Source organism: Podarcis tiliguerta (assembly GCF_965153285.1).
Source record: "Podarcis tiliguerta genome assembly, chromosome: 14".
In the NCBI taxonomy this organism is placed as follows: Eukaryota; Metazoa; Chordata; class Lepidosauria; order Squamata; family Lacertidae; genus Podarcis; species Podarcis tiliguerta.
Window position 1 is genome coordinate 6,381,831 of NC_139547.1, and position 23,743 is coordinate 6,405,573.

At 50.4% G+C, this 23,743-nt stretch overlaps 1 protein-coding gene across 2 annotated transcripts in view; it reads right to left on the reverse strand.

The window, feature by feature from the left end:
• Positions 1-20,373, reverse strand: part of UNC13C (unc-13 homolog C) — a 133,179-nt gene extending 112,806 nt beyond the window's left edge. For both annotated transcript variants that reach the window (XM_083412926.1, XM_083412925.1), the window contains exons 1-2: positions 20,138-20,373; positions 10,431-13,638 (exon numbers count right to left, since the gene is read on the reverse strand). In XM_083412926.1, coding sequence (XP_083269052.1) covers positions 10,431-13,404 — 2,974 coding nt within the window. In that variant the 5' untranslated portion in view covers positions 13,405-13,638; positions 20,138-20,373. The remainder of the gene's footprint in view (positions 1-10,430; positions 13,639-20,137) is intronic.
• Positions 20,374-23,743: the final 3,370 nt, after the last annotated feature.

Below are 23,743 nucleotides of genomic sequence, written 5' to 3' on the forward strand. Positions count from 1 at the left end.
TGGGGCTCCTGGCTGATGGGAGGTGGAGCCCAGCAACAGCTGGAGCGCAGCGGGCTCTTGGGGGCTGTTCTGCAGGGGAACACAGGTGACCTTATGTGTTGGAGGGGAACGCGGAAAGCCCTGTGGCTTTATAGGAGGCCCCATCCAGCAAACCCCAAAAGCGGCAAGCGGCTGAAAAACCTTGCAGTGCAATTGCACAATCCCCATTTACTCCAAAGGGGGCTGTGCACCCACAATGCTTCCCTCCCAGCACACACACACACACACACACACACACACACAAGCCTGACCTCCTTTTCACTTCCATTTCCACTCCAGCTGCTCTGCCAAATGCCTTTTTTAAGCTCAGGCATTATTTATCCGTAAACTACTATATGCGACATGAGCACAACATGCCACGATTACGGAAACGGCTCTTCAATGGCCCGGATCCTCTCGCTGCTTAAGGAAGAAGGGGGTTGCCTTATTTACAGAGGGGGAGCCCAGAGCTCAGATGCTTCTGACCTCCAGCTAAGACACAAAGATGCTTCTCCTCCTCTGTCACGGTCTTTTCTTTGGCCACAAGAGTCAGACGGAGCAGGCAAGCAGCCTGCACAGAGTCAGGCCCGGGCATGGAAAGGTTAGTTCTAAGCTTGCCTCATTGCCAAGACCTGCAACATTCACTTTTCAGAAGGGATCTGAAACAGGGGACTCTTCCATCATTGCTGATCTCAAGGCTATATTCAGGGTCCCCTGCCCCCTTCCTCTCTCTAGGCAACACCTTCCCTCCCCATCTAGGAAATGTTTTCCCCACCAGAGAGGCTCGCCTGCCCCCTCCCCTGCAAATGCCTTTTCAGTACCAGGAAGAGACCTTGCCATCTCCCCCATGACTGTGAACTTGAGATGTTTTGAAGCTGCTGAATATTTTGCACCAGTCTTTTGCCGGTTGTTTAGTATTCATTTATTGTTTTGCTATCTTTGTTATAGGAACAATCCTAGAAATGTTTATTCAAAGCTGATATAGGAGCTCACATGAACACAGCACAGCCAAAGCCACCTCCAAATTCCAGATGAGTCCAGTGGCCCCTGCCTGGCACAACACCCCCATCCCAAAAAGCAAGTCCACAAGATTGGCATGTCCAGCTGCAGCCATTCTCAGGTGCGGAGACCAAAATGCAAAGCCCAGAACCGTTGAGCCACAAGGGTCACAGGCTTTGACTTGATTTCCCCTGCAGCCGAGAGACCCAGACACCCCTCCCATAGTACATCAGTGCTAGCCTGGCTCAGTCCAAAGGACACAGAGCTGGCAAGTCTAAATGCACTCAGAGCAGACACTCTTGAGCTCAAAGCATCATAGGACCTCACCCCATGGGCCTATTTGAAAGGGGGATCCTGCCTCACTTCAATTTGGAACCTGACTTGCTTAGACATGGCTCTGGATGACTCACTTAAGCCTCTGAGAGCCAACAGAAAATCGCTGCCCGCCAGAACCTCCCTCTGACTCTGACCAGCTCTCTCGAGGACTGGCTGGCAAACAATCTCACACTTGGTGCTGATGTTTCCTTTCCCGTCTCTGCACAGCTCCTGAAAAAGCTACACATTTTTCCAGGAGCCCCCAGAATCTCTACCTTGCCAAAGTGTTTTGATAAATCAAAGCACCCTGGCTGCGGTCGTGGACTGGATGAGGGTCAATAAATTGAGCTTGACTTCTGGAAAGACAAAGGCCTTGTGGGTGAGTGGTTCCCGTGTCGAGGAGATGCGTCAACTGCACGGCACTTCATCTGAAGAAGCAGGAATGCAGTCTGGGGGAACACCTTTGTCCATCTCTGTCACTAGAGGTCCAAGAGACCTTTGGGGCCAGGAGAGCTTTCCACCAGCTCCAGCTGGAGCACCAGCTGCCACCATTCCTGGACAGTGACAGCATCACCAGAGGGGTTTGTGCCTTGATAACTTCAGGACTTGGTCACTTTGCCATGCTTTATGTGGGGCTGCCCTTGTAACTGGTCTTTAAATCCCTATACGGCCTAGGACCCTCGTACTGACGGGACCGCCTCTCCTGGTATGTCCCATGGAGGACCTTACGGTCTTCAAATGAAAACATCTTGGAGGTCCCGGGCCACAGGGAGGTTAGGCTGGCCTCAACCAGAGCCAGGGCTTTTTTGGCTGTGGCCCCGATCTGGTGGAACACTCTGTCACAAGAGACTAGGGCCCTGTGGGACTTGACATCTTTCCGCAGGGCCTGCAAGACAGAGCTGTTCCACGAGGCCTTTGGCCAAGGCACAGTCTGACCCCCTCCTTTGGTAATCCTTGCAGAACTCTAGCCCAATGGTTGCCATTAATTTGATTTTGAATTGATTTTAAAATGAATTGATTTTAGAATGTTGTGTTACTTTTATTGTTGTTAACCGCTCTGAGCCCGGCTTTGGCTGGGGAGGGCGGGATATAAATAAATTATTATTATTATTATTATTATTATTATTATTATTATTATTAGCTGCAACTAGTGCAAAATGTAGCAGCTGGATTGCTCACAGGAGTAGGCAACGGTTGACATGTCCCTGCGCCACTGAGAGAGACACACCGGTTGCCAATCTGCAACTGGGTCCGGCTCAAAGTTCCTGCGTTAATTCACAAATCCTGAAACAGCTTGGGATGCAAATTCCGTATGCTCCGCACTGATCCCTGAGATTCTCTGATGGGGCACTCTGATGTGGTCCCTGAGGTTCATTTTGCCTTTACTAGGGACTGTGCTGTTAGTGCTTCAAACCCTGCCCTGTGGAACTCCTTGCCAGTAGAGGTTTGGCAGAAACCGACCCTGACTTCTTTTAGACGTCCTCTAAAAATGGCATGATTTAGAGAGGCCTCTGGAATATGGATTTTCTTTTAACCAACCAGCATTTATGGATGTTTTTATTGATCTCGCTTGTTGTATATCACCTTGCTGCACTTTTATGAAACTGTGGTCTAGAAATATTTAAATAAAGAATATAAATAAATAAGGAAATTGTAAGTGAAATAACGGCATACTCTTCTCCTTTTTGCCCCTACCTCCACCTGTTTTCCTCAGCTGTCTCTCTGCATTTCAGGATGGACTGACACTTGACTTGATAGGATACACAGGAGAAGGACCTGGAGATCTTAGCAGACCACATTATGGAATCCCCTCCTAAGAGAGGTAAGACTGGTTCCCTTGCTGTTATCCTTCTGCCAGCAGGCTAAGACCTATCCAGACAGGCCTTTGAAAACTAAGGGGCAGATGATGCTGACCACTGGGCTGCTGTCAGGGCAGACCATCATTTAATGCTGCTTTTAAATCTGTTTTGATATATTTTAACTATTGCTTCTAACTAGGTTTAGTTTTATTACTGTGTCATTTTATAAGGATGTTTTTAAATCTTGTCAGCCGCCTTGAATCCCATTTTTTAAAGAAAGGCGGGATACAAGCACATTAAATTAAAAAATTAATATAAAACGAAGTATGAGCCAGCCCTGGAATGCAGCGGCCAAAAAGCCTAATGCAATTCTGGGCTGGATCAACAGGAAGAGAGTGTCCAGATTACGAGAAGTTAACGTGCTGCTTTATTTTGTTTTGGTCAGACGTCACCTGGAGTACTGTGTCCTGGAGGTTCCCAAGCACAGCATGGCTGCCCCCATCAGTCAGCAGACTTCCTGCATTGGCCAGGGGCTGGACTAGATGACTTATGGGGGCCCATCCTACTTTTCCATTCTCTGATTCCTTTGATAGGAGGCTCCAGGGACTCTGCAGCGCCAAGAAAGTGGCTCTCCAGTGAGCCCACCTCCCTCCTTAGCTCAGCTACTCTGTCGTTCAGGAATGCTGCTTGCTCTGTCTGCCGTGGGTTGAGTTTAATGGAGGCTGCTTTTCCCTTTCCGAAATGCAATGATGGAGAAATATTCAAATGCGGTGCAACTAAGGAGGGGGGGCTGCCTTTCATCCAAGCATTAAAAGATTAACTTGTGCTCTTTTCCACAGCAGGATGAGCACGGCAATGTCTAAATATGCCCTTGAGGCTGACATTCACGCCCAGGTATGATCTCAGCTCTGGTGAATATATTTTAATCTATTTCCATCAAGAGGCCACAGAAGCTTGAAGAAGCACATAGTTGTTGCTGGATTGTTAATCCCTGCAGGCTCAGGAGCACTACCAGATCTGCACAGAAATCTACCATGGAAGCGCAAATGGAGGCTTTAGCGGAGACTCTTGCATTGTAGAGGGTTGGACTAGATGACCCTCAGAGTTCCTTCCAACTCTACAATTCTATGAACTGTCCCATCATTGGGTCACTCAAAGCATCTTTGGAACTCTATGGCCAATGTGTACAAAAAATGGAAAAGGGGGGAAACCACCAAAGAGGAATTCAAACAAATAGCCAGCACGTGTAGACACAAAGTCAGAAAAGCTAAAGCACAGAATGAACTCAGGCTTGCTAGAGAGGTTAAAAGCAACAAAAAAGGCTTCTATGGGTATGTTCGTAGCAAAAGGAAGAACAAAGAAACAGTGGGGTCACTCAGAGGAGAAGATGGTGAAATGCAAACAGGGGACACAGAAAGGGCTGAACTCCTCAATGCCTTCTTTGCCTCAGTCTTCTCCGATAAAGAAATCAATGCCCGACCTGAAGAATTTGGAGGAAATGATTCAGCAGAGGAAACACAGCCCAGAATAACTAAGGAGATAGTACAAGAATACTTGGCTAGTTTAGATGTATTCAAGTCTCCAGGGCCAGATGAACTGCATCCAAGAGTATTAAAAGAACTGGCAGATGTGATCTCAGAACCACTGGCAGTCATCTTTGAGAATTCCTGGAGAACAGGCGAAGTCCCGGCAGACTGGAGGAGGGCAAATGTTGTCCCTATTTTCAAAAAGGGGAAAAGAGAGGACCCAAATAATTACCGCCCAGTCAGTCTAACATCAATACCAGGGAAGATTCTGGAGCAGATCATTAAGCAAACAATCTGTGAGCACCTAGAAAGGAATGCTGTGATCACCAATAGTCAGCATGGATTTCTGAAAAATAAGTCATGTCAGACTAACCTGATCTCATTTTTTGACAGAATTACAAGCCTGGTAGATGAAGGGAACGCAGTGGATGTAGTCTACCTTGATTTCAGCAAGGCATTTGACAAGGTGCCCCATGATATTCTTGTAAAGAAGCTGGTAAAATGCGGTCTTGACTATGCTACCACTCAGTGGATTTGTAACTGGCTGACTGACCGGACCCAAAGGGTGCTCATCAATGGTTCCTCTTCATCCTGGAGAAGAGTGACTAGTGGGGTGCCACAGGGTTCTGTCTTGGGCCCGGTCTTATTCAACATCTTTATCAACGACTTGGATGATGGACTCAAGGGCATTCTGATCAAATTTGCAGATGACACCAAACTGGGAGGGGTGGCTAACACCCCAGAAGACAGGATCACACTTCAAAACGACCTTGACAGATTAGAGAACTGGGCCAAAACAAACAAGATGAATTTTAACAGGGAGAAATGTAAAGTATTGCACTTGGGCAAAAAAAATGAGAGGCACAAATACAAGATGAGTGCCACCTGGCTTGAGAGCAGTACATGTGAAAAGGATCTAGGAGTCTTGGTTGACCACAAACTTAACATGAGCCAACAGTGTGACGCGGCAGCTAAAAAAGCCAATGCAATTCTGGGCTGCATCAATAGGAGTATAGCATCTAGATCAAGGGAAGTTATAGTGCCACTGTATTCTGCTCTGGTCAGACCTCACCTGGAGTACTGTGTCCAGTTCTGGGCACCACAGTTCAAGAAGGACACTGACAAACTAGAACGTGTACAGAGGAGGGCAACCAAAATGGTCAAAGGCCTGGAAACAATGCCTTATGAGGATCGGCTAAGGGAGCTGGGCATGTTTAGCCTGGAGAAGAGGAGGTTAAGGGGTGATATGATAGCCATGTTCAAATATATAAAAGGATGTCACATAGAGGAGGGAGAAAGGTTGTTTTCTGCTGCTCCAGAGAAGCGGACACGGAGCAATGGATCCAAACTACAGGAAAGAAGATTCCACCTAAACATTAGGAAGAACTTCCTGACAGTAAGAGCAGTTCGACAGTGGAATTTGCTGCCAAGGAGTGTGGTGGAGTCTCCTTCTTTGGAGGTCTTTAAGCAGAGGCTTGACAACCATATGTCAGGAGTGCTCTGATGGTGTTTCCTGCTTGGCAGGGGGTTGGACTCGATGGCCCTTGTGGTCTCTTCCAGCTCTATGATTCTATGATTCTAAGTTTTTCTGCATTCTCATTTTGCCCTGAAAATCCCTGGCCAAAGAGCCTGGCCTGTGTTCCACAAATCCCACCGCACACTTGTGATGGAGTGCCTGTATTCAGGACAGGGCACAGGTTGGTCTGCCAGCCAGGTAAGCCATGAGGCCATGGCGACAGCCAGACTTGAAAGGAGGCTGTGCTGCCACCCGTGAGCCTTGCTCTCAGCACAGGGGCACTTCTTTGAATAAAATAGGACTGAAATTGGTCTGGAAAATGGGCTGCGGAGGCCCTGATCTTTGCATGTTGTTATATTTGGTACTGTTGTGCTGTTTCACTATGTTATTATGAAATAGAAGAACTGAAACCCAGCTGGACCTCATGGCCTCCTGATGCCTCAGTAGCGGGCAGGGCAGGGTACCCATTGCTCAGCCCATTTCCTAGGGCCAGCCTCTCTTGAGTCTTATGTAAGGAGGAAAGCCATAACTCCCCAATGCAAAAAGGGTTGGGGACTGAACACACGGAAGGGAGGCAGCTGTTGCACACCGTGAAGGAGTATGATGGGGATGTGGAGAAGCAACAAGCCAGGACCAGGAAGCTGAAAGCAAAAATGAGGTCCATAACATCCCCCAGACTGAGATGCCCCTGGAATCCAAAGAACTGCAGATGCGATGAACATCTGTAGATTGCAGATTCCAGATGAAAGTGGCACACTGGCCTGCAGGTTCCAAGCATCCTCTGTGATTTCATCAGCTATGGGATGAGAGGGGAAGACAAGCCCCTTTCAGAAAGGCTCACTGGGAGCAAGACTTAGTGGGCCTTGGGTTGTTCACCTGACCCAACAAGGGAGCAAGCTGAAGGGGGCTGGCAAAGAGGAACAGTGAGAAGGAGGAGGAAGATGAATGATGAGCAAAACGACAAGGATATGGCCACATCCAAGGGAGCCTGGCTGCAGAGGGACAGCAGGAAGGAGAGAAAGGAATCTGGGTGAGGAGGCAGAAGCAAAGGAGAGAGGAGCGAAAGAGGCAGTGCGGAAGAGGAGGAGATGGAAGCAGAGGAGGCAGGCTGGTACTTCCCAGAGATGGGAGTGCCAGAGAGGCCAGAGAACAGCAGTTGCAAGGAAGGAACAGCAGCCTGAAGAGGAGAAGCAAGATTCAACCATGACTAAACATTTTGGGGAGGATGGAAGAGTAGCAAGAGACAGTCGGACAGGGGGCAATGCACCACCACCCCAGGGCTTGCAAGTGGAGATAATGAAGTGCAACAAATCAGCGTCTGAGTCCTCCAGCCATTCATTCCCAGAGCGGCGAGCAGTTTTCCCTAGCCTGGTACCCTCCAGAGGGTGTAGGACTCCTATCAGCCCCAGCTAGCAGGGCCAATAGCCAGGCATGCTGGGAGTTGTAGTCCATCAACAGCCGGAGGGCACCAAGTCAGCAGGCAGAGTGGGATCCTGAGCTGCTCCCAGCAAGCCTCGCAGGACACAGGATCCCAGCAGGGAAGTCACCACCGCTTCATCAGAACCAGGTTCCCACCACCCTCAGGTGCGGCTTCCCACTGCTTCACAACACACTCCCAAGTGGAGTAGACTGAGATGCCTCACTGCACAAACATGCAGAGACTGAAAGATTGCACAGGCATCAGAGGCCAGAATGCAGGGAAGCATCATTGCCGGCAGGAAGAAAGAAAGGGCCACCCAAGCCCTGCCTAGAACACAGTCTAGAACAGGGGTCAGCAAACTCAGCGCGCCTCTGGGCGGTGTCTCCAGCGCCGATCGTGTGGTGGGCCGGAGGGCGGGGGAGCATGTGCCCATATGCATGTGCACACGCTATTTCCGGTGCACTACCAGGTTGGAGGAGCACTGGAAATAGTGTGTGCGCATGTGCACGGGACTCCTCCAACCTGGATGTGCACAGGAAATAATGCTTGTGCATGCGCAAATAAAGCTTATGCATGTGCACAAGCTATTTCCAGTGCTCCTCTGACCCAGAAGTGGGCAGCCGCACAGCGCAGTGCTGGTAAGAGCAGGCGGTTGCAGTCACCGTGGGCCGGATAAACGAGTCCTCCGGGCCTTATCCGGCCCACGGGCCTTAGTTGGGGGACCCCTGGTCTAGAAGATCCCCTCCATCCCCACTCGGTATTTAAAAGAGCCGGGCAAAGCTACAGTGATGATGCCCATGGTTGCAAATAAACCTTAGCCAATCAATGGCTCCAAAAACAACACCCCTTCTCTGTTTGGCTGCGAGATGAATGTCACAGAATCCATGGAGATCTGAAGGCCACCCATGTCCTCCAGCAGCCCTGAGGAAGAATCTGGCATGGACCACAGCAGACAAGAGAGGGAGAGGTGCATCATCCCAGCCTCTCATTTCAGCTGGGAGGCTGATCATGGCCAGTTTCACATGAAGATCAGGTGGTGGCACAGAAGATTAAGCCACATGGAGGCCGCTCCTGATCCAGCTCAGCACCTCCCACCTGGACATTTCCTCCACACCTCCAGAATCCCCCTTGGCGGCTTGTTTACATCAGCAGAGCTCAAGTTCCTGGACCCATGTCCTGAGATGCTTTGCTGTTATGGATTGGGGCTGGGCATTGGGAGAGGGGCAGCCAAGACTGTTTGCATAGATTGAGGCTGCAGGAGAAGAGATGACTTCTGGCTCAACAGAACTAAAAACCTTCTGAGCAAAGATGTCACTATACGGCAACTCAAGGGAGTCATCTGCCGTATTGGCAGATTGGGGAAGGCAACCCCAGAAAATTTTGCACCAGTGGTCTCTTCCTCTGAACCTCCATGAACCTGGTGCCCTCCAGTTATTCTGGACTCACAGGATCCCTCCCCACAGCAGTTCCCTGTTGGGTCCAATAAGTGCAAGGTGCAGCTCCCCCTCTAGGGCCAATCCTGCTTGTTTCAAGAAGGGGGGCAGCCTGTCAAAGCGAGGGGCCCAACCTCACCACTGTGCAAAGTGAGCACCAGCACACCTGCTTGGGAAGAGGAGGCTGTGCAGCCCCTGAGCTCGCCCCCCCCCCCCATGGTTTATGCTTAGAAAAGCTCCCCTGCCTGGGAAGAGATGTTCTGTGAGGCATGGGCCCCCCACCCACATTTAGGGCCACTGTGGGGAACAGAAGGCAGCTCTGAAGTCAGAAAGGGGATCCCAACAGAAAAGACAGGGGTTTTCTTTCACACAACTTCCCTCTTGACCCATTACAACACTCTACCTTATGAAAATGCAAGGTTTGATTGAAAGCTGTAGAACACGCATAGCCCCAACCTGAAAAGCCAGATCAATGTGGCTGGCCTAGAACAGCAGAATGCATCAGAGCACTTCTCTCCAATTCCGCAACCCCAAAAATATGCCTTACACAGGCAATACTTGGTCTAGAGGCACATCAAAGGCATTCAACCAACTGAGCATTTGAATTGGAGGCCCCGTGGTACAGAGCCATAGGAACATGTCTCCTATTAGGGTCCGATGCTCAGGGAATGCTTGAAGGCCTAAAAGTTCTCCTGAAGCCTCTTTGATCTCTGCTGGACAAGCACACCATTTATTTCCCTCTCTTGTATGTCAGATCTCCTTTCCTTCTTAGGACACAGTCTGGAACACTTATTGTTAAGTAAATGACAGCAAATTGTTCGAAGAATTGGACAGGCCAAAAAGATCTTGAGAAATCAGTTCTAGAACTCCCACAGTTTTTTTGTTGTTGTTTTTTTACAGAAAAGATTCCAGAATGAGGATGCTCCCATCCTGCACTTTAGAAGGGATTTGAGTACATGATATGTAAAGCATTCATCACTTCAAGACAGAGCTAGATACATTAAGAAGGATAACATTTCAACCATCAATAAATTCTTTTTTGGGGACACATGCAAAACATTTGATTTTCAATTCAGTTAGCCACACTTGGATGGATTTAAGCCAATTTACTCAATCAATTTCAATGGGATGAAGCATCTGAACTCTTTGGATTGAACTGAATTGTGGATTAGGTTGGACGACTAGTCATGTTTGGGTTAAACTACAAAATTCCCCTACTGAAACCAGCATCATTTCTTCTTCCTTAAGTTAAATAGTTTCTGTGATACAGAATTCCGCAGGAGAAAAACAGCACCTACAGAACCCAAGGCACGTCCTTTAGCGATGTGTGTGTTTGTTTTTTACATATGTATAGATACACACAAATACAGACTTATGCATTTAAGAATGTCAAAAGTGCTGTACCTCCAGCAAGGATCTTCTCCTCCAGCTCAGTCATCTGCTTCCTGTAAGCCTTCAAAGCAGCTTCTTTGAAAGAAGGCCGAATTGTTTTTTTCACTGGCATCTGAACAGGAACTTCGGGGACATTTTGATTTTCATCTTCCTGCGCTTCTGCTTCTGTTTCAACAACTGTATCCTCTGTGAATTCCATCACATCACCACCAACCACACCGGCATCGAAATAGCCGTCAGGAGTGTCATCCTCTTGCGAAACAGCGCAAGGGCTTTCGTACGGAGTCTGCTCTGGCTCGTATTCCTGGACCATCTCCTCCGATTCATTGGTACTAGTTCTGTTCTCCAGTTTAGCAAGAACTTGCTCCATGACTTCCACATAATCCGTTTCATTCTCTCCAGCTGGCTCACTGTAGTCTTCCTCATCCTCGGCTTTGTAGTAATAAGGCTCTGTGTAAACGTCCGAATCCAGGGTTGTGCTGGATTCGTTAGCAGTGGATTGGGACAAAGTCCGAAACCTCCCCATAAAAGATGACCCGCTGTCCTCGTATCCACTCAGACTCTGTGTGCTTTTATTCCATACCACTTCCAAGGCTGACCTGGCCCGCTGCAGAGTGCTTCCAAATTTAGGAAAGCTGAATGTCTTGTCTGAAAGGTCAATGCTCAGCCTGCTGTGCCAAGACTTAGGAGGGGCTTCCTCAGAGTCGTCGCTTGGAAGCTCACTTTGGCTGCGGTACATCATGGGCTTCCTGTTCTGGTTCTGATAGAGAGTGTTGGCATTGGTCTCCTGATAGTCGTCATACTGGCCAGTCCACTGGCTCTCGGCTTCATTACTGAACTGTGGGCCAGAGGGAGAGTTGCTATCCAGGGCGAAATCATAACTTTCTGTGTCATACTGGAGGTCAGAAATCTGACCATAGTCTACCTGTTGGTCAGAAGAGCTACTCAAGTCATAAGCCAGAACTTCTTGTGTTGACGAATCTAACCCCAAGTCCGTGTTCTGTTCCAGCTGATTCCAGTCTTTCCATGGCGAAAGATCATCTTCTAAGGAGACTTGAGAGTTGCTGTAATGGCTCCTGTCTCCAGACGCACACATGATCCCATTGCTGAGCCCACTGTCAACCGTTTCTGTGTTCTCCGCTTCGTTCTCAACCCTGTAGGGGTGGCCACCTTGACTGAACGTCTGCTCTTGTGAACCAGCCCCCCAGCTGGATGGGTCGTCATGTGTCCTCTGCCAGAGTTCTCGATCAGAGGAAGACAAGAGAGAGCTGCCATTGGTTCTGCTGAAGTACTGGTTCTCTGAAAAGTCTTCGGAGTACGACTGGCAGAGTTTAGTAAAGTCAGATTCTGAACGGCTGAGCTTAAGCGTTCCAAAGTCATTCTGCGACTGCCAGAGAGGGGTCATGCTGGAGTAACAGCCGCCCTTGGACTCTGCCTGTAGGCTCTCAGCCCCTGGTGACTCTTCATTATAATTTATTTGGTTTGGGACAATGTTACCATCTGCAGCTCCTTTAAGGATTCTGCTATTTGAAGACTCCTCCCTTGCCTTTGTGGTACTTCTTTTCATTTGTGGTGCCGATTTGGATATCTTTGCATAACTGTTCCGGTTTATATCCGATTCCAGTTCCCTGTCGCTGCTGTCAGGGGATTCCCAGGCATGCCTTTTAGTTTTGAGGTCAACGGGCAGCAGTTTCATGTCCATGCTCTCGTACGTCTGCGATGAAGGCAGACTTCTGTCCTTTCTCTCTTTAGTCTCGTGAGAGATGATATCGGTTGAAACGCCAATGCCAGTTCCTTTGAGCTTGTAAGATTTTTTCAAAACTAAATCTCTTTGCTGGGGCGTTTCAAAGTACACAAGAATGGGTCTGGGCTTGGCGTTGGGGCATTCCCTGTGGTGCCCCACCCGCTGGGCAAATTCTATCTTCACAGGATTGGGGCTTTCAGAAAACCCCATTTTCTCCACTAGAATTCTACACACCACATGCTCAACATTTTCAAACTTCTCTTCCGGGACATTGAGAAACCTCAGGCTGGCTTTGCTTCCCGTGTGCCCAATCTGTTTGATGTAATCATGGATGTCTCTCGTCTCCCTTCTGGACTGGACGAAGCCCGTCCGCAACTGCTCGATCTCGCTCTGCACGACTTCCACACTGCTGGAGATCTCATCGATGGACTGCTTCAAGGCGTTGACGTGCCCCCGCAGCTCAGAGAGCTCGGTTTCAATCTGGCTGATTCCCTGAAGCTCCTTGAAAATCATTTCCATCACATCGTGGGTCTGGCTGATACAGCCTGTGGAACTGAAGCTGGGTTCGAGGGCGCTGGACTTGGGGGCCCGAGCTGTTCTGTCCAAGGACTTGCTCCTGAGGCCCCAGGTCTTCTTCCATGTGCTGAGCTCGGAGTCCGAGGAAACGCACTCCTGGCTCTTCTTCCATTTCCGCAGCTTCCGCAAGGCCCCGAGCTTCAAGCTGTGCAAAGTGCGCTCGCCGTCAGAGCTCCCGTCCGAGGGGGCGAGGCTGTTCAGGCTCTTCCGGTTGCGTCTCACCGGCATCGTGTGGGACGAATACGCTTGGTCCTTACTCGGGCCCTTGACTTCACTTAAGGACTCTGAATACGAGCTCTCGTTGGAAGATAGATCTTGGAATGGGTCCTCATTGTTATTTGTCAAGAAAACACCCTTCTGCAGTCCGTTTGCAATTGCCACCCGATAGCTGAAGGTCGGGGAGAGGGAGAATTCTTTGTTGCCTTCCTCCTCTTCGGTGGACAAATTACGGGCGGAGGAGCACTTGGCGATCTTTTTGACCGTGCTTTTCAAAGTGTTTGAGAACTTGGGATTCTTTATGTGCCCAACCTGGGGAACTTCTTGTTCGTGTTTGCTTTGACAGCTCTCTTTCTTCTTTGTACTATTGCCCAATTTCTTTGTAAACATTCCTTTGTAAATCTTATATATGTAGGAAGAGATCAGGCTCTTAAAGAGAGCAGAAAACATGGAGGGTGATTTCAGTGGGCCTTTTCCCACAGAGATGGCAATTTTCTATCCATGAGAATGCTGGTTTCCAACACAGTCTTCAGGCGGTCATCGCGCTGACAGCGGCAACGGCTAATCCTGGGCGCTGGCACCGTTTCTGTATAGTCTGACAGCAAATCAGTAGAAACCAATTCCTGAGGGAGGTCCACAGGTGAAGCAAATTTGGGTCCTGATCCCCATCACTCTCTGCAGCATCTAGAAGGAAAGCAGAGGTGTTACTATGGCTCCCAAACCAAAATTTTCAATTTCACATACGCGCCCAAGAAACTTGCTCACAACATACGCTTGCTCACAACACCTGACATTTTGCAATATGGGATTTTAAAGAATGAAACTGATACATTTGAAGAATCTCCTTTTCTTGAATGCATATTAATACAGGCCGTTGATCTTAGGAGAGGCTGCACTGCTGAAGTCTGACTTCCAAACCAAACATGAAAAGCTGATCAAGAGGAAGTTATTTCATGCAAGAAGTTTTCATGGCACACTTTGATACACTCAGACCTCACAGCTTTAGAGTTAAGAGGGATCTTGACTGGGAGGAGGAGGAAAGGCTGTTAGCTCCTACCTACTTGGAAACAAATTTGACTAAATTCAGCAAGACTGAAGTACGCGCAGCCCTTTCGCTCAGAAGACATCATGGGGTAGGCACATTTAATCCAAGAGACTGCCTACAAGTAATTGCTTTGAGGAGTACACAGAGGACGTGTAGGGAGACTTGAACATGCGTAACTTTCTTTTTTTAAAAAAAAGACACCCCAAAGTTTTTGGACCCTGAGATATCTTTCTGCAAACTCAGCCAGTCGCCAGCTTGGCTGGTGCTTTCCTCCTCTCTGCCTACGGATTCTTACAGTTCAGCTGTTCTGCCCTTCGCATCGGCTAGAACGAGAGCAGCCAAAGAGCACTTCCTGCAGCCAGGCACCACCGCTGACTCCGGCGATGCGAAGGATGGTTATGCAATGTGCAACTGCAGGCAGTGAAAGAACGGCGGCTCTCAGGCCATGCAGGAAGCAAGCAAAAGACCCTTCAAGACGCACAAATGTATCAGGAAACAAGCTTGCTTCTGATGAAGCGGACATGGGTGTCCACAAAGCTTATACAATAAGCAGCATGTCTGCCTCCCAGGTGTCTGAAGGCCTTTGGGCTGTTTTTGCTGCCAGACTAACAAGGCTGCTGACACCCCCCACCGCCCCCCTTCAGAAGCTGTTACAGTCTTGTCCTGTCAACCCTGTGGATAATATTAATCCTTGAGATTTATCCTTTCCCCACTATTTTAATGCAGGGTGCAAAAAATTGATTTTTGCAATTAACTTCACAGTGTTTAGTACCGAGATTTTTAAATACGGTTTCCAAGCATTTGTCCTGTAAACAACTGAACACCTGAAATGATTGTCTGAGTCAAAACAGCTCATTCAGAAATATCTCATTTGTTCTGCTGCAAGCAGCTTCCCAGAACGGACCTACCAGGGCTTGCAATTTAGCCACAAGGCTTGCAAGGCCCAGGAAAAAGGCAGAGGTTGCATACATCTAGCTGCTCCCAGCCCAGGCCCCAACCCATTCGTGCTTTCCTAACCATGGGAAAGATTAAGGAGAGTTCAGTGGAGTACAGAAGTCAATAAGAAATCCAAGGCAGATCTTAGAGAAGCTCATTGGAACACAGTTCTCATTTGGTAGCACAGACTTCATGCACAACAAAATGAATTCCACCCACCAAAACTTATGGCGGGATGCAGAGCTGAGCATCAGCAGGAGACAGAAGTGCTGGTTATGAGGTCTTTGATGGGCACAAACAATTTGAAAAAGACAGTAACACAAGGCTATAATGACAGAAGGGTAGGAATGAGGTGGCTTCGGCAGTCTGTGCCGGACCCTGGTGGCTCTTGGCATTCCATGTGGTCAAGAGCCTTCAAATTACCAAAAAACGGGACTTCAGTGGGAGTTTCTGAATAAGGAGCTTCTAAACTGACGCATCTCATCCTGACCGTAGGGGTGTCGTTGGAAGTGATGCTCAGGATGACATTTTAATTTTCTTTTTAATGACATTTTAATTTCCCACATCTCTCAATCGAGTGGAAAAAGCCTCATAGATTAAAACAGCAACGAGAGTCAAAATTGCTCCCCATTCCATTCTCGCTTTTTTCCTACCGGCTTCCTCTCTCATGTAGGAACAAGATTCGTAAGTGACACAGGAGAGAAGGGGGGAGGGGTGCGCGTTTGGAGCATCCTCAGATTTAAAAGGGAGCTGTGTGGTGTTTCTGGTGGAACACTCTGTCACAAGAGACCAGGGCCCTGCGGGACTTGACATCTTTCCGCAGGGCCTGCAAGACAGAGCTGTTCCACCAGGCCTTTGGCCAGGGCACAGCCTGACTCCCTCCCTCGGCAATCTTCGCGGAGCTCTGGCCCAATGGTTGCCAGTGGCTATTTTTCGCTCTATAAGACGCACCAGACCATAAGATGCACCAAGTTTTTGGAGGAGGGAAACAAGAAAAAAAAATTCTGAATCTCAGAAGCCAGAACAACAAGAAGGATTGCTGCGCAGCGAAAGCAGCGATCCCTCTTGCTGTTCTGGCTTCTGGGATAGCTGCACAGCCTGCATTCACTCCATAAGACGCACACACATTTCCCCTTACTTTTTAGGAGGGAAAAAGTGAGTCCTATAGAGCAAAAAATACGGTAATTAATTTTATAATGAATGATTTTAGAGTGTTGTTTGTGCTGTACTTTTGTACTGTTTTATTGTTGTTAGCCGCCCTGAGCCCGGCTTCGGCTGGGGAGGGCGAGATATAAATAAAATTTATTATTATTATTATATTCTACCTAGGAAATCTCTCTTTTTACTGATGGGAGATGCAGACGCGCCCCTGCTCACTCGGGCTGCCCTTGGGCATTGTCTCCCTCTTACCCATGTGCTTCTGGGCTCTTACCCACCCGCTCCTCACTGTGTGGCCCCAGTTTCCCCACCATGTTCTCCCCAACAGGGCAGGCAGGATGACTCTGCCAAAGCTTGGCCAGGGCCAACTTCATGTGCTTCTTTCAGGGAAAGAAATCCCCCTGACTCATTTGGGGGAACGAACGGGGATCTGCAGTAGCAGGCGCTGCCATCCTGCCCCTCTTCTGCTCCCGGGACCAGCTGCGCCCTGCAACTGAAATGGAAGTGGTTGGCCGAGTGACAAAGGCCACCATGGGAAGAGTGCGCTGGGCCCGAGGGAGGACAGCCAGCACCCCTCTTTGAATTCTTCTATATGGGGCAAATGAATGTGTACAGGAGGAGGGGGTAGATTCAGGGAGATAAGCCACAGGTGGGTGGGGGCAAGCAGGGTGCTCTGGTTTCTCTTCAGATCGTATAAATCTTTTTTGATGGTGGTGCTTAACAGCTTCCGATAGGGAAGAAATGGGGGGCGATTTGGGGGAAATTCCGATCTTTTGGGAATTTGGCGAAACACATCAATAGAGTATGTCCTTTTAATACATCACACACAGAAAAGAAATATAGAAGTAAACAAATATCCATCACCTCCTAGCAACTAAAAAGGGGGGGGGGGGAGAAAGGAAAACAACAAAAAAATACATTAAAATGAATATATATATTTCATTTTAATGTATTTTTGTTGTTTTTCTTTCTTTATACATATATATGTGTGTGTGTGTGTGTGTGTGTATGGTATGTCCTCTTAAGTGGGGGGCAGCTGTCCCCTATTAGGAAAGGGGCATATTTTTAAAACTGGAATACCACGAAGAAGCTTCTAAAGGCCAAAGAGCAACACCCCAAGAGGTGCTGACCCTTTGGCTGCTTTTGAGTCTCTCTCTGGTGCTATTTACATTCTTCAGCCAGAAGGGAAAGTGAAAGAGGGACACTGAGGATGCCAAGGATATTCTGGCCAAGGGAAGTTTTGCATTTGCTCAAAGCACTTGCCGTTTCAACAAGTGTGCGAAGGGCTTCCAGGAATGCCTTTTGGCATGATGTCCAGTGCACAATTAACATGATATTGACAGCTTTACTAACAGGGTTCAGCAGACTTAACCCATTTGAATGAAGTGTGTGTCAGGGCTGGGGGAGTCTGTTGCAAGACTACATTTTCCACCTTCCCTGACCATTGGTCAGGTTGACCGAGACTGGAAGCCAGCATCATCTGGAGTGCTCCAAGTTCTCCGTCTCTCAGATAGGCTATATCCAGGACTTGTGGAAAGAGATGTAGGGAGTCTCTCTTGGTACACCGTTATAAGGCATGTGACAAGTCCCAGAAAACACCCAGGCATCAGAGGGGGAAAGGCTCCATTCAGACTGGACCACAGCAGAACCAAAGCAGGGGAGAAGTCTTGGTGGCCATAGGGGAAGCAGAGTCCCCAGATGGACCTTGACCCCTGCCTTGAGCAGGGCAAACAAAAGGAACTGTAGGAGAAGGAACTTTGTGCTCAGTTGTCACACTCCAGAGACTGGTTTGGCCTTTCCTTGCGCATGCCACTCACTGGTGTGGGGAGGGGGAAGAAAGCTGTTATTGGATTATCAATAGGCAGCCCTTACCCACAACCTCCTTCAGCAGAAATCCTTAGATGAATATAATCAACCAGCTCAGGAACTGGCTGGGAGAATGATAACCCCACACAGCAGAAGGCAGGCACCCACCTGCCCCTGGAGTGGTCTGCATCTGAGCTCAAACCCTCTCTGAGCCTGATCTCCAGCCCCGTTAGGCCAGGACCAAGCTGCAGCCACAAGTCGGAAGAACAGGTGCGCAGTTTGCTGTGGGTTGTCATGTCACTCTGGGGCTCTGACCCTCTGGCTCCAAGCACGCTCCAAAGCTGGTTTTAGCTCCCACCTCACCTACAAGCTCCAACACAAGGTTTACGCAGAGAAAGATGATGCAAGTTTCTGGGGAAAGTGATATTGTCCACTGCTCTCTCTTAGTCGCCCCCACCTTGCCACCAGAACAGGCCACATCAATGAATCCCCGCTAACTGCAGAGTCATGCTGCAAATGCACTCCATGCCCTATGATGGGGCTGGATTCTTCACTGGATCACAGGGGTCTGCTTGCTCCACCGAGGATGCTTGGGGTGACTTTAGCTCTGGTGACAAAAGCCTGACATGGGTCCAACACCTGGCCAAAATTAGATGCATTATGGATAAGTGTCTCCAGTCATGTTCTCAAGAGGATATAGAAATAACAGCCACTGCAGAAGAGCCTTGCCAAAAGATTTCCAGATTCACCCTGGGAACCCAATTCTGTGCGAAGAAGCCAGACCCCTCCCGGTCCAGGCTGGGTTTGCACACAGGTGATAGCGGAGGTCCCCCCCCCCCCCGCCACAATGCGAAACAGAATTTGGGGCCCCAATGTTGGCGCTCACATGATGTAGACATTAGGCTCAAAACCAGCTTTTGGCCACATTCCATGGTTTGCTAATATCACTCAGAAGCAAGAGACTGAAAGGAATCTTTTGGGAAGACACCTTGAGGAGCTGGGGCAGCAGGATGGTGGTTTGGTTCCACCCCGCTGCTGCTGCTGCTGCTGCCGCCACCATCCCTTTTCTTGACCAACAGTGACAAGGGGCAGTGGAGACACATTGCTGCCAAGCAGCCCGGCCCCTGCTGGTGCTGAGGCTCCCCACAGCTCTGCGTCCAAGCACAGGGGACTGGCTCAGGGGAGACCCTCTGACAGCACCTTCCAGCAGCATCAGGGTTTCCCAGACCCGGAGAAAAGGGGCTTCTGAGGACATGAGTGCAGAATGAGTGTGCACAGCTGTCCCCTGGGGGCCGAAGGATCTGAACCAAAGAGAAGGGGCCATGCCAATGTCCTAGCAAACCCTCCCCTGCTTAGGAAGGCATGTTCGTCTCCTGCGATGTTACTTTGGAGTCAACTCCGAAGGGTAATTAGGAGTCCTTTCCATCTCACTAATTCGTCGCTTGCTTTTAATGCGCCCTGATCTATTGCCCGCTTCGCAACTCGCCGGCAGGAGACCGAGAGCTCCAACATTAAACCATTTTGCTCCATCAATAGCCTCTTTCGCGGGAGGGGGCTGGGGGCGCTGAATCCTCCCGGCTCTCCCTCGGCGAGGAGACCCTCCAAACTCGGCAAGCTTGCAAAAGGAAAACTGACATTGGGCAACATCTCGACGTTGCTCCTCCGTCCACCGCCGCCGCCTGCCCATCGCCAGCCCTCGATGTGTCCTCGCTCAGGAAGAGCCTCTTTCGCAAAGCTCCGTGGATCCGTCCGGAGACGATTGGCGGGGGGGGGGGGGGGTCCACTGACACTGGAAGTCACCATCAAGGGTTCTCTCCCCCCTCCGTAAGAGTCGGGGGAACTACCTCCACCGTGGGAGAGCCCCCCAGCCCCACGCCGGCATTTAACACCCCCCCCCCACCCGCCGCGAGGGGAGACTCCGAGGGAGCTGGAAGCCGACGGCGGCGGGCTGGGCGCCTCTTCCACGGGGTCGCGAAGAAGCCCGCCGCGGCGCCTGCTCAGCCCGGAGTGGCACCGGCGGCGAGGAGCGGGCAAGGGCGAGGAGTGTGCCGCCGCTGCTCCCGCCCGCCTCGTGGGGACGCGCCGGGAGGGCGGCTGGGTTCCCCTGGGACTCGGCGGCTGCCTTGCCTCACTCCCGGGGCCGCCGCCGCCGCCGCCTGGCGCCTCCCAGGCCAGCGAGCGAGCGCGGAGCTGCGCGTCTCTCCGCGGCGCTGCCCGGCCCACCCTCCGCCGACTTACCGGGCAATGTACGGTTACGGCGGCGGCGGCGGCTCCTGTCAGCGGCCGGAGCAGGGCGCCTCCACGGCCGGCTCCGAGGAAAGGAGTCCACGCCGCGCCGCTTCGGTCTCCCATCGCGCCCGTCGCAGCAGCCAGTCGCTCGCTCGCCTGCTCGCCTGGCACAGCGGAGCGGAGCAGCGCGCGCCTCGTCCGCCTTCCTCCTCCTCCTCCTCCTCCGCTGCTACTGCAGCGCCTCCGCCTCCTCGGCGCCTCCTCCTCCTCTCTCCCCGCCCGCCAGGTCTCGGCCGCCCCGACGCAGCCGCCTCCCCCTGCTGGCCGCGCCGCCTCGGGAGCTCCGGCGGGTCCGGCGGCAGAGCGAGGCCAGCCGGGCCCTCCAGGGCCACGTGCCGCCAGCGGGTGGGGGAAGCCCTTCGGCTGCTACGCGCCCTCTCCCACCAGGCGGCTCCCCAAGGCCAGGCCGGGGCTCCGGGGGCCTGCCTGGAAGGGGCGGGCGGGGGGGGGGCGCTCTGCAGGTTTCTCTTCTCCTGCTTCTGAAAAGGTGGGGGAAACGGGGGAGAGAGGCGGGGGGCTTCCTTCCGAAAACAGCGCTGGCTTGCAGATCCCTCCCAAGCAAGCAGACCATTAGGGATGCAAAGAGCAAGAGCAATAATAATATGGAGGAGTCGGTGGGAGCTTCTGCCTTAATACGTGCGTTCAAGGTGTCAAAAGACCTTGTTTTGTTCTTCATTCCGTTTGTATTGCGCGTTCCTGCCCTTGGGGGAATCTGGGGATACCTCGGGAGATGGAGAGAAATGACAGATAAAGCCATGTATACCAGCAACCCAAGGGCAGTTGTGCCTAAAAGAGGAAGCAACAGGCCCCCGCCACCACCAACCGAAGGCATCCCTCCTCTGGGAGCCGTCAAGGTGGTTCCCTCCTGCATTGTCAAAACGCCAAAGCCGACTGTGGGATCTGGGACAGTCTTCCACTCTGAACGTGTGCAGAGAGAATTTGCACCACTTTGTGCATGCTCTAAAGCCTGCAGCTCTATGTGGGGGAATCAGTGATCTTGGCACCAGCGAGGCCTTGGGGAGGTGATGCTGTCACTTCCAAAGTGAATAGAGAGCAGCCAAAAGAGGAGAAGGCTCTGCCTTCCAGGAAGAACAGTGAGCAAAATAGGTCCTATAGCAGCTCCTCACATTCCTGGAAAAGGCTGAAGAAGCATATCTCACGTGCGGCTGATGGAACGGTGTTCTTGGGGCAGGCTCCCAGATTCTGAGCTTCATTTCTTCTTCTAGCAGTCTGAAAATGTTTCACAAACTGCCAGGACTTTTATTTTAAGTTACATGTAAAAGGGTGTGTGTGTTTTGTTATAAATATATGTGGTGGTGTTTCATTCCTGCCACTCATGGGCTCAGCCTTCCTCTACAGAAACTTCCCACGTACTTTTTGTGTTGGGGCCTGAGCTCAATTCGGGAGAGATTTGGCGCCTCTTGCCTGGTGCTCTGCAGCTCATGGCTTATAAAACAATCCCATGGAGTATATATGAGCATCTGTTAAAGTCAATTACAAGGTTATTGATCTGCCTTGGAATTAAAAGACCATAAAGAACTAGTCTTGCCAGCCAACTGTCCGTTTTGGTCTTAGCAAATCATGTCTGGGGAGTATTATAGGTTTGCACATAACAAGGTTTGGAAGAGGAGGGGCATCCTCTTCCTTGGACAAAAGCTGGTGGGGGCGGGAGGGGGGAATGCAGCTTGACTTACATCTGCAGCGCCCCTGCTTATGGTTTGGTTGACCGAGGTCTTTCGTAAAAAGGCTTTCCCCTCCCTCCAGATGCCTCCCAGTCATGGTAACTTGTCACAATCCAGCATGTTATAACAGTGAGGGCCTCTTTGCTCATGTGGACAGGGCTGAATGGCAGCCTTACAGCCTCATTAGGGTGCAAGTCAGAAATGCTGAATATGCGTAGCATTTGGATCAAGACCACCAGACCTTGTTGCCCACAGACGAAACAACTAGACTGGAGCCAGGACAACCAGACCAGTTTGTTTCCATGGCAGGAGGAACTTGTGGGCAATCCGAAAACCCCCTCTTTCCACGAGTGCACCTCTTAGGCATTGCTTCCCTGATGTCTAGTTTAACCCAGGCCCTGGAAAGTGTTGCTGTTGAGAACTGTTCAGTGCATTAGGGGTGGAAAGAAAATGATGAAGAGTCAAAGTGCTATTTGCAAATGCCTGCATTGCTGCCTGGGTAGGGAGCAGAATTGGAACCTCCTGGCTTCCTAATAAAAATGCTTCCACAGCATGCATACATAGCAGAGATTCCCCCAGACAAATAATCCGACATCAGCTACCAACAGATGACATTTCTATACTACGTAATTAGAGTAATTTCTATACGCTTCACTGCTACAGTGAAATTGCTTTACTACAAGTGAAATTCCAGATGCAAAGGAACTGGGTTTTTCTGCTCTTGACTTCTAGCCTGGGAGGCTGAAGAGTTCGCAGGGAAGAGTTTTTCCTCTTCACCTGCTGGAGGGGACCCACGCCTCCATCCGCCCACTGGAGCCCTACAGAATGCAACCGCTGTCAGCATAATTAAGACCAGAGTTGATCCTTAACTCCAAAAGACAACTTTCCAACCTCATCAGTATCACCAGCTTGCAAAACGTGGAACAAAATGTGTGCCGAGGAGAGGCGGGGGATGTGGGGGGGTGGAGAGGGAGCTTTCTTACACATCAGATTCCTTAGCTGAATAGAACTAAGCCAAGAAGAGCTCAGTAATCCCCGGAGAGTAAATAACTTCATGGCAATTTCATTTGCAAAACATTGGAGATGGACGATGGCTCAAGCTGCAATATTACATTGCAGCGCAGGAGAAAAATCACCCCCCCCCTTCACCGCCTGCCCTCCCGCACCCCTTGCAGGTCAGGATGCGGTCTGGCTCCCATCCGCCTCTTTTCTTTTGCATTCAGAATTAGGGGACAAAATGGGTCCAGCTCCTAGTATGCATTCAGTGATGACAGCTGGTTGTGTGTGACAGCCTATCTGTGGCAAATGAGGTGCAGCTAAGCCCTCCCTGAGCAGTGTTCCCTGTGCCTTGGAAGGGGCTCTGCTTTCAGAAAAGGACACCTTATAGGGGTGCAGGTCAGAGCTGTGGATTTGTGGGCCAACCGCCCCAAGCTATGCAGCCTAGGACTCACATACCTACGGGACCGCCTCTCCTGGTATGCCCCTCGGAGGACCTTAAGGTCCACAAATAATAGCACTTTGGAGGTCCTGAGCCGCAAGGAGGTTAGATTGGTTTCAACCAGGGCCAGGGCCTTTTCAGCTCTGGCCCCGACGTGGTGGAATGCTCTGTCACAAGAGACTAGGGCCCTGTGGGACTTGACATCTTTCCACAGGGCCTGCAAGACAGAGCTGTTCCTTCTGGCCTTTGGTTTGTACTTGGTCTGACCCCCATGTTTCCCTCCCCTTATGGTCTTGATTTATCGGCTACTTTAAAATGAGGCTGCATTTTAAGTTGCATTTTAACCTGTATTTTAAATTGGGCCACCCCCTCTTTTTCCCCTATGATGTTTTTACTACGATTTAATTGGTGCTAGCCGCCCTGAGCCCGGCTCTG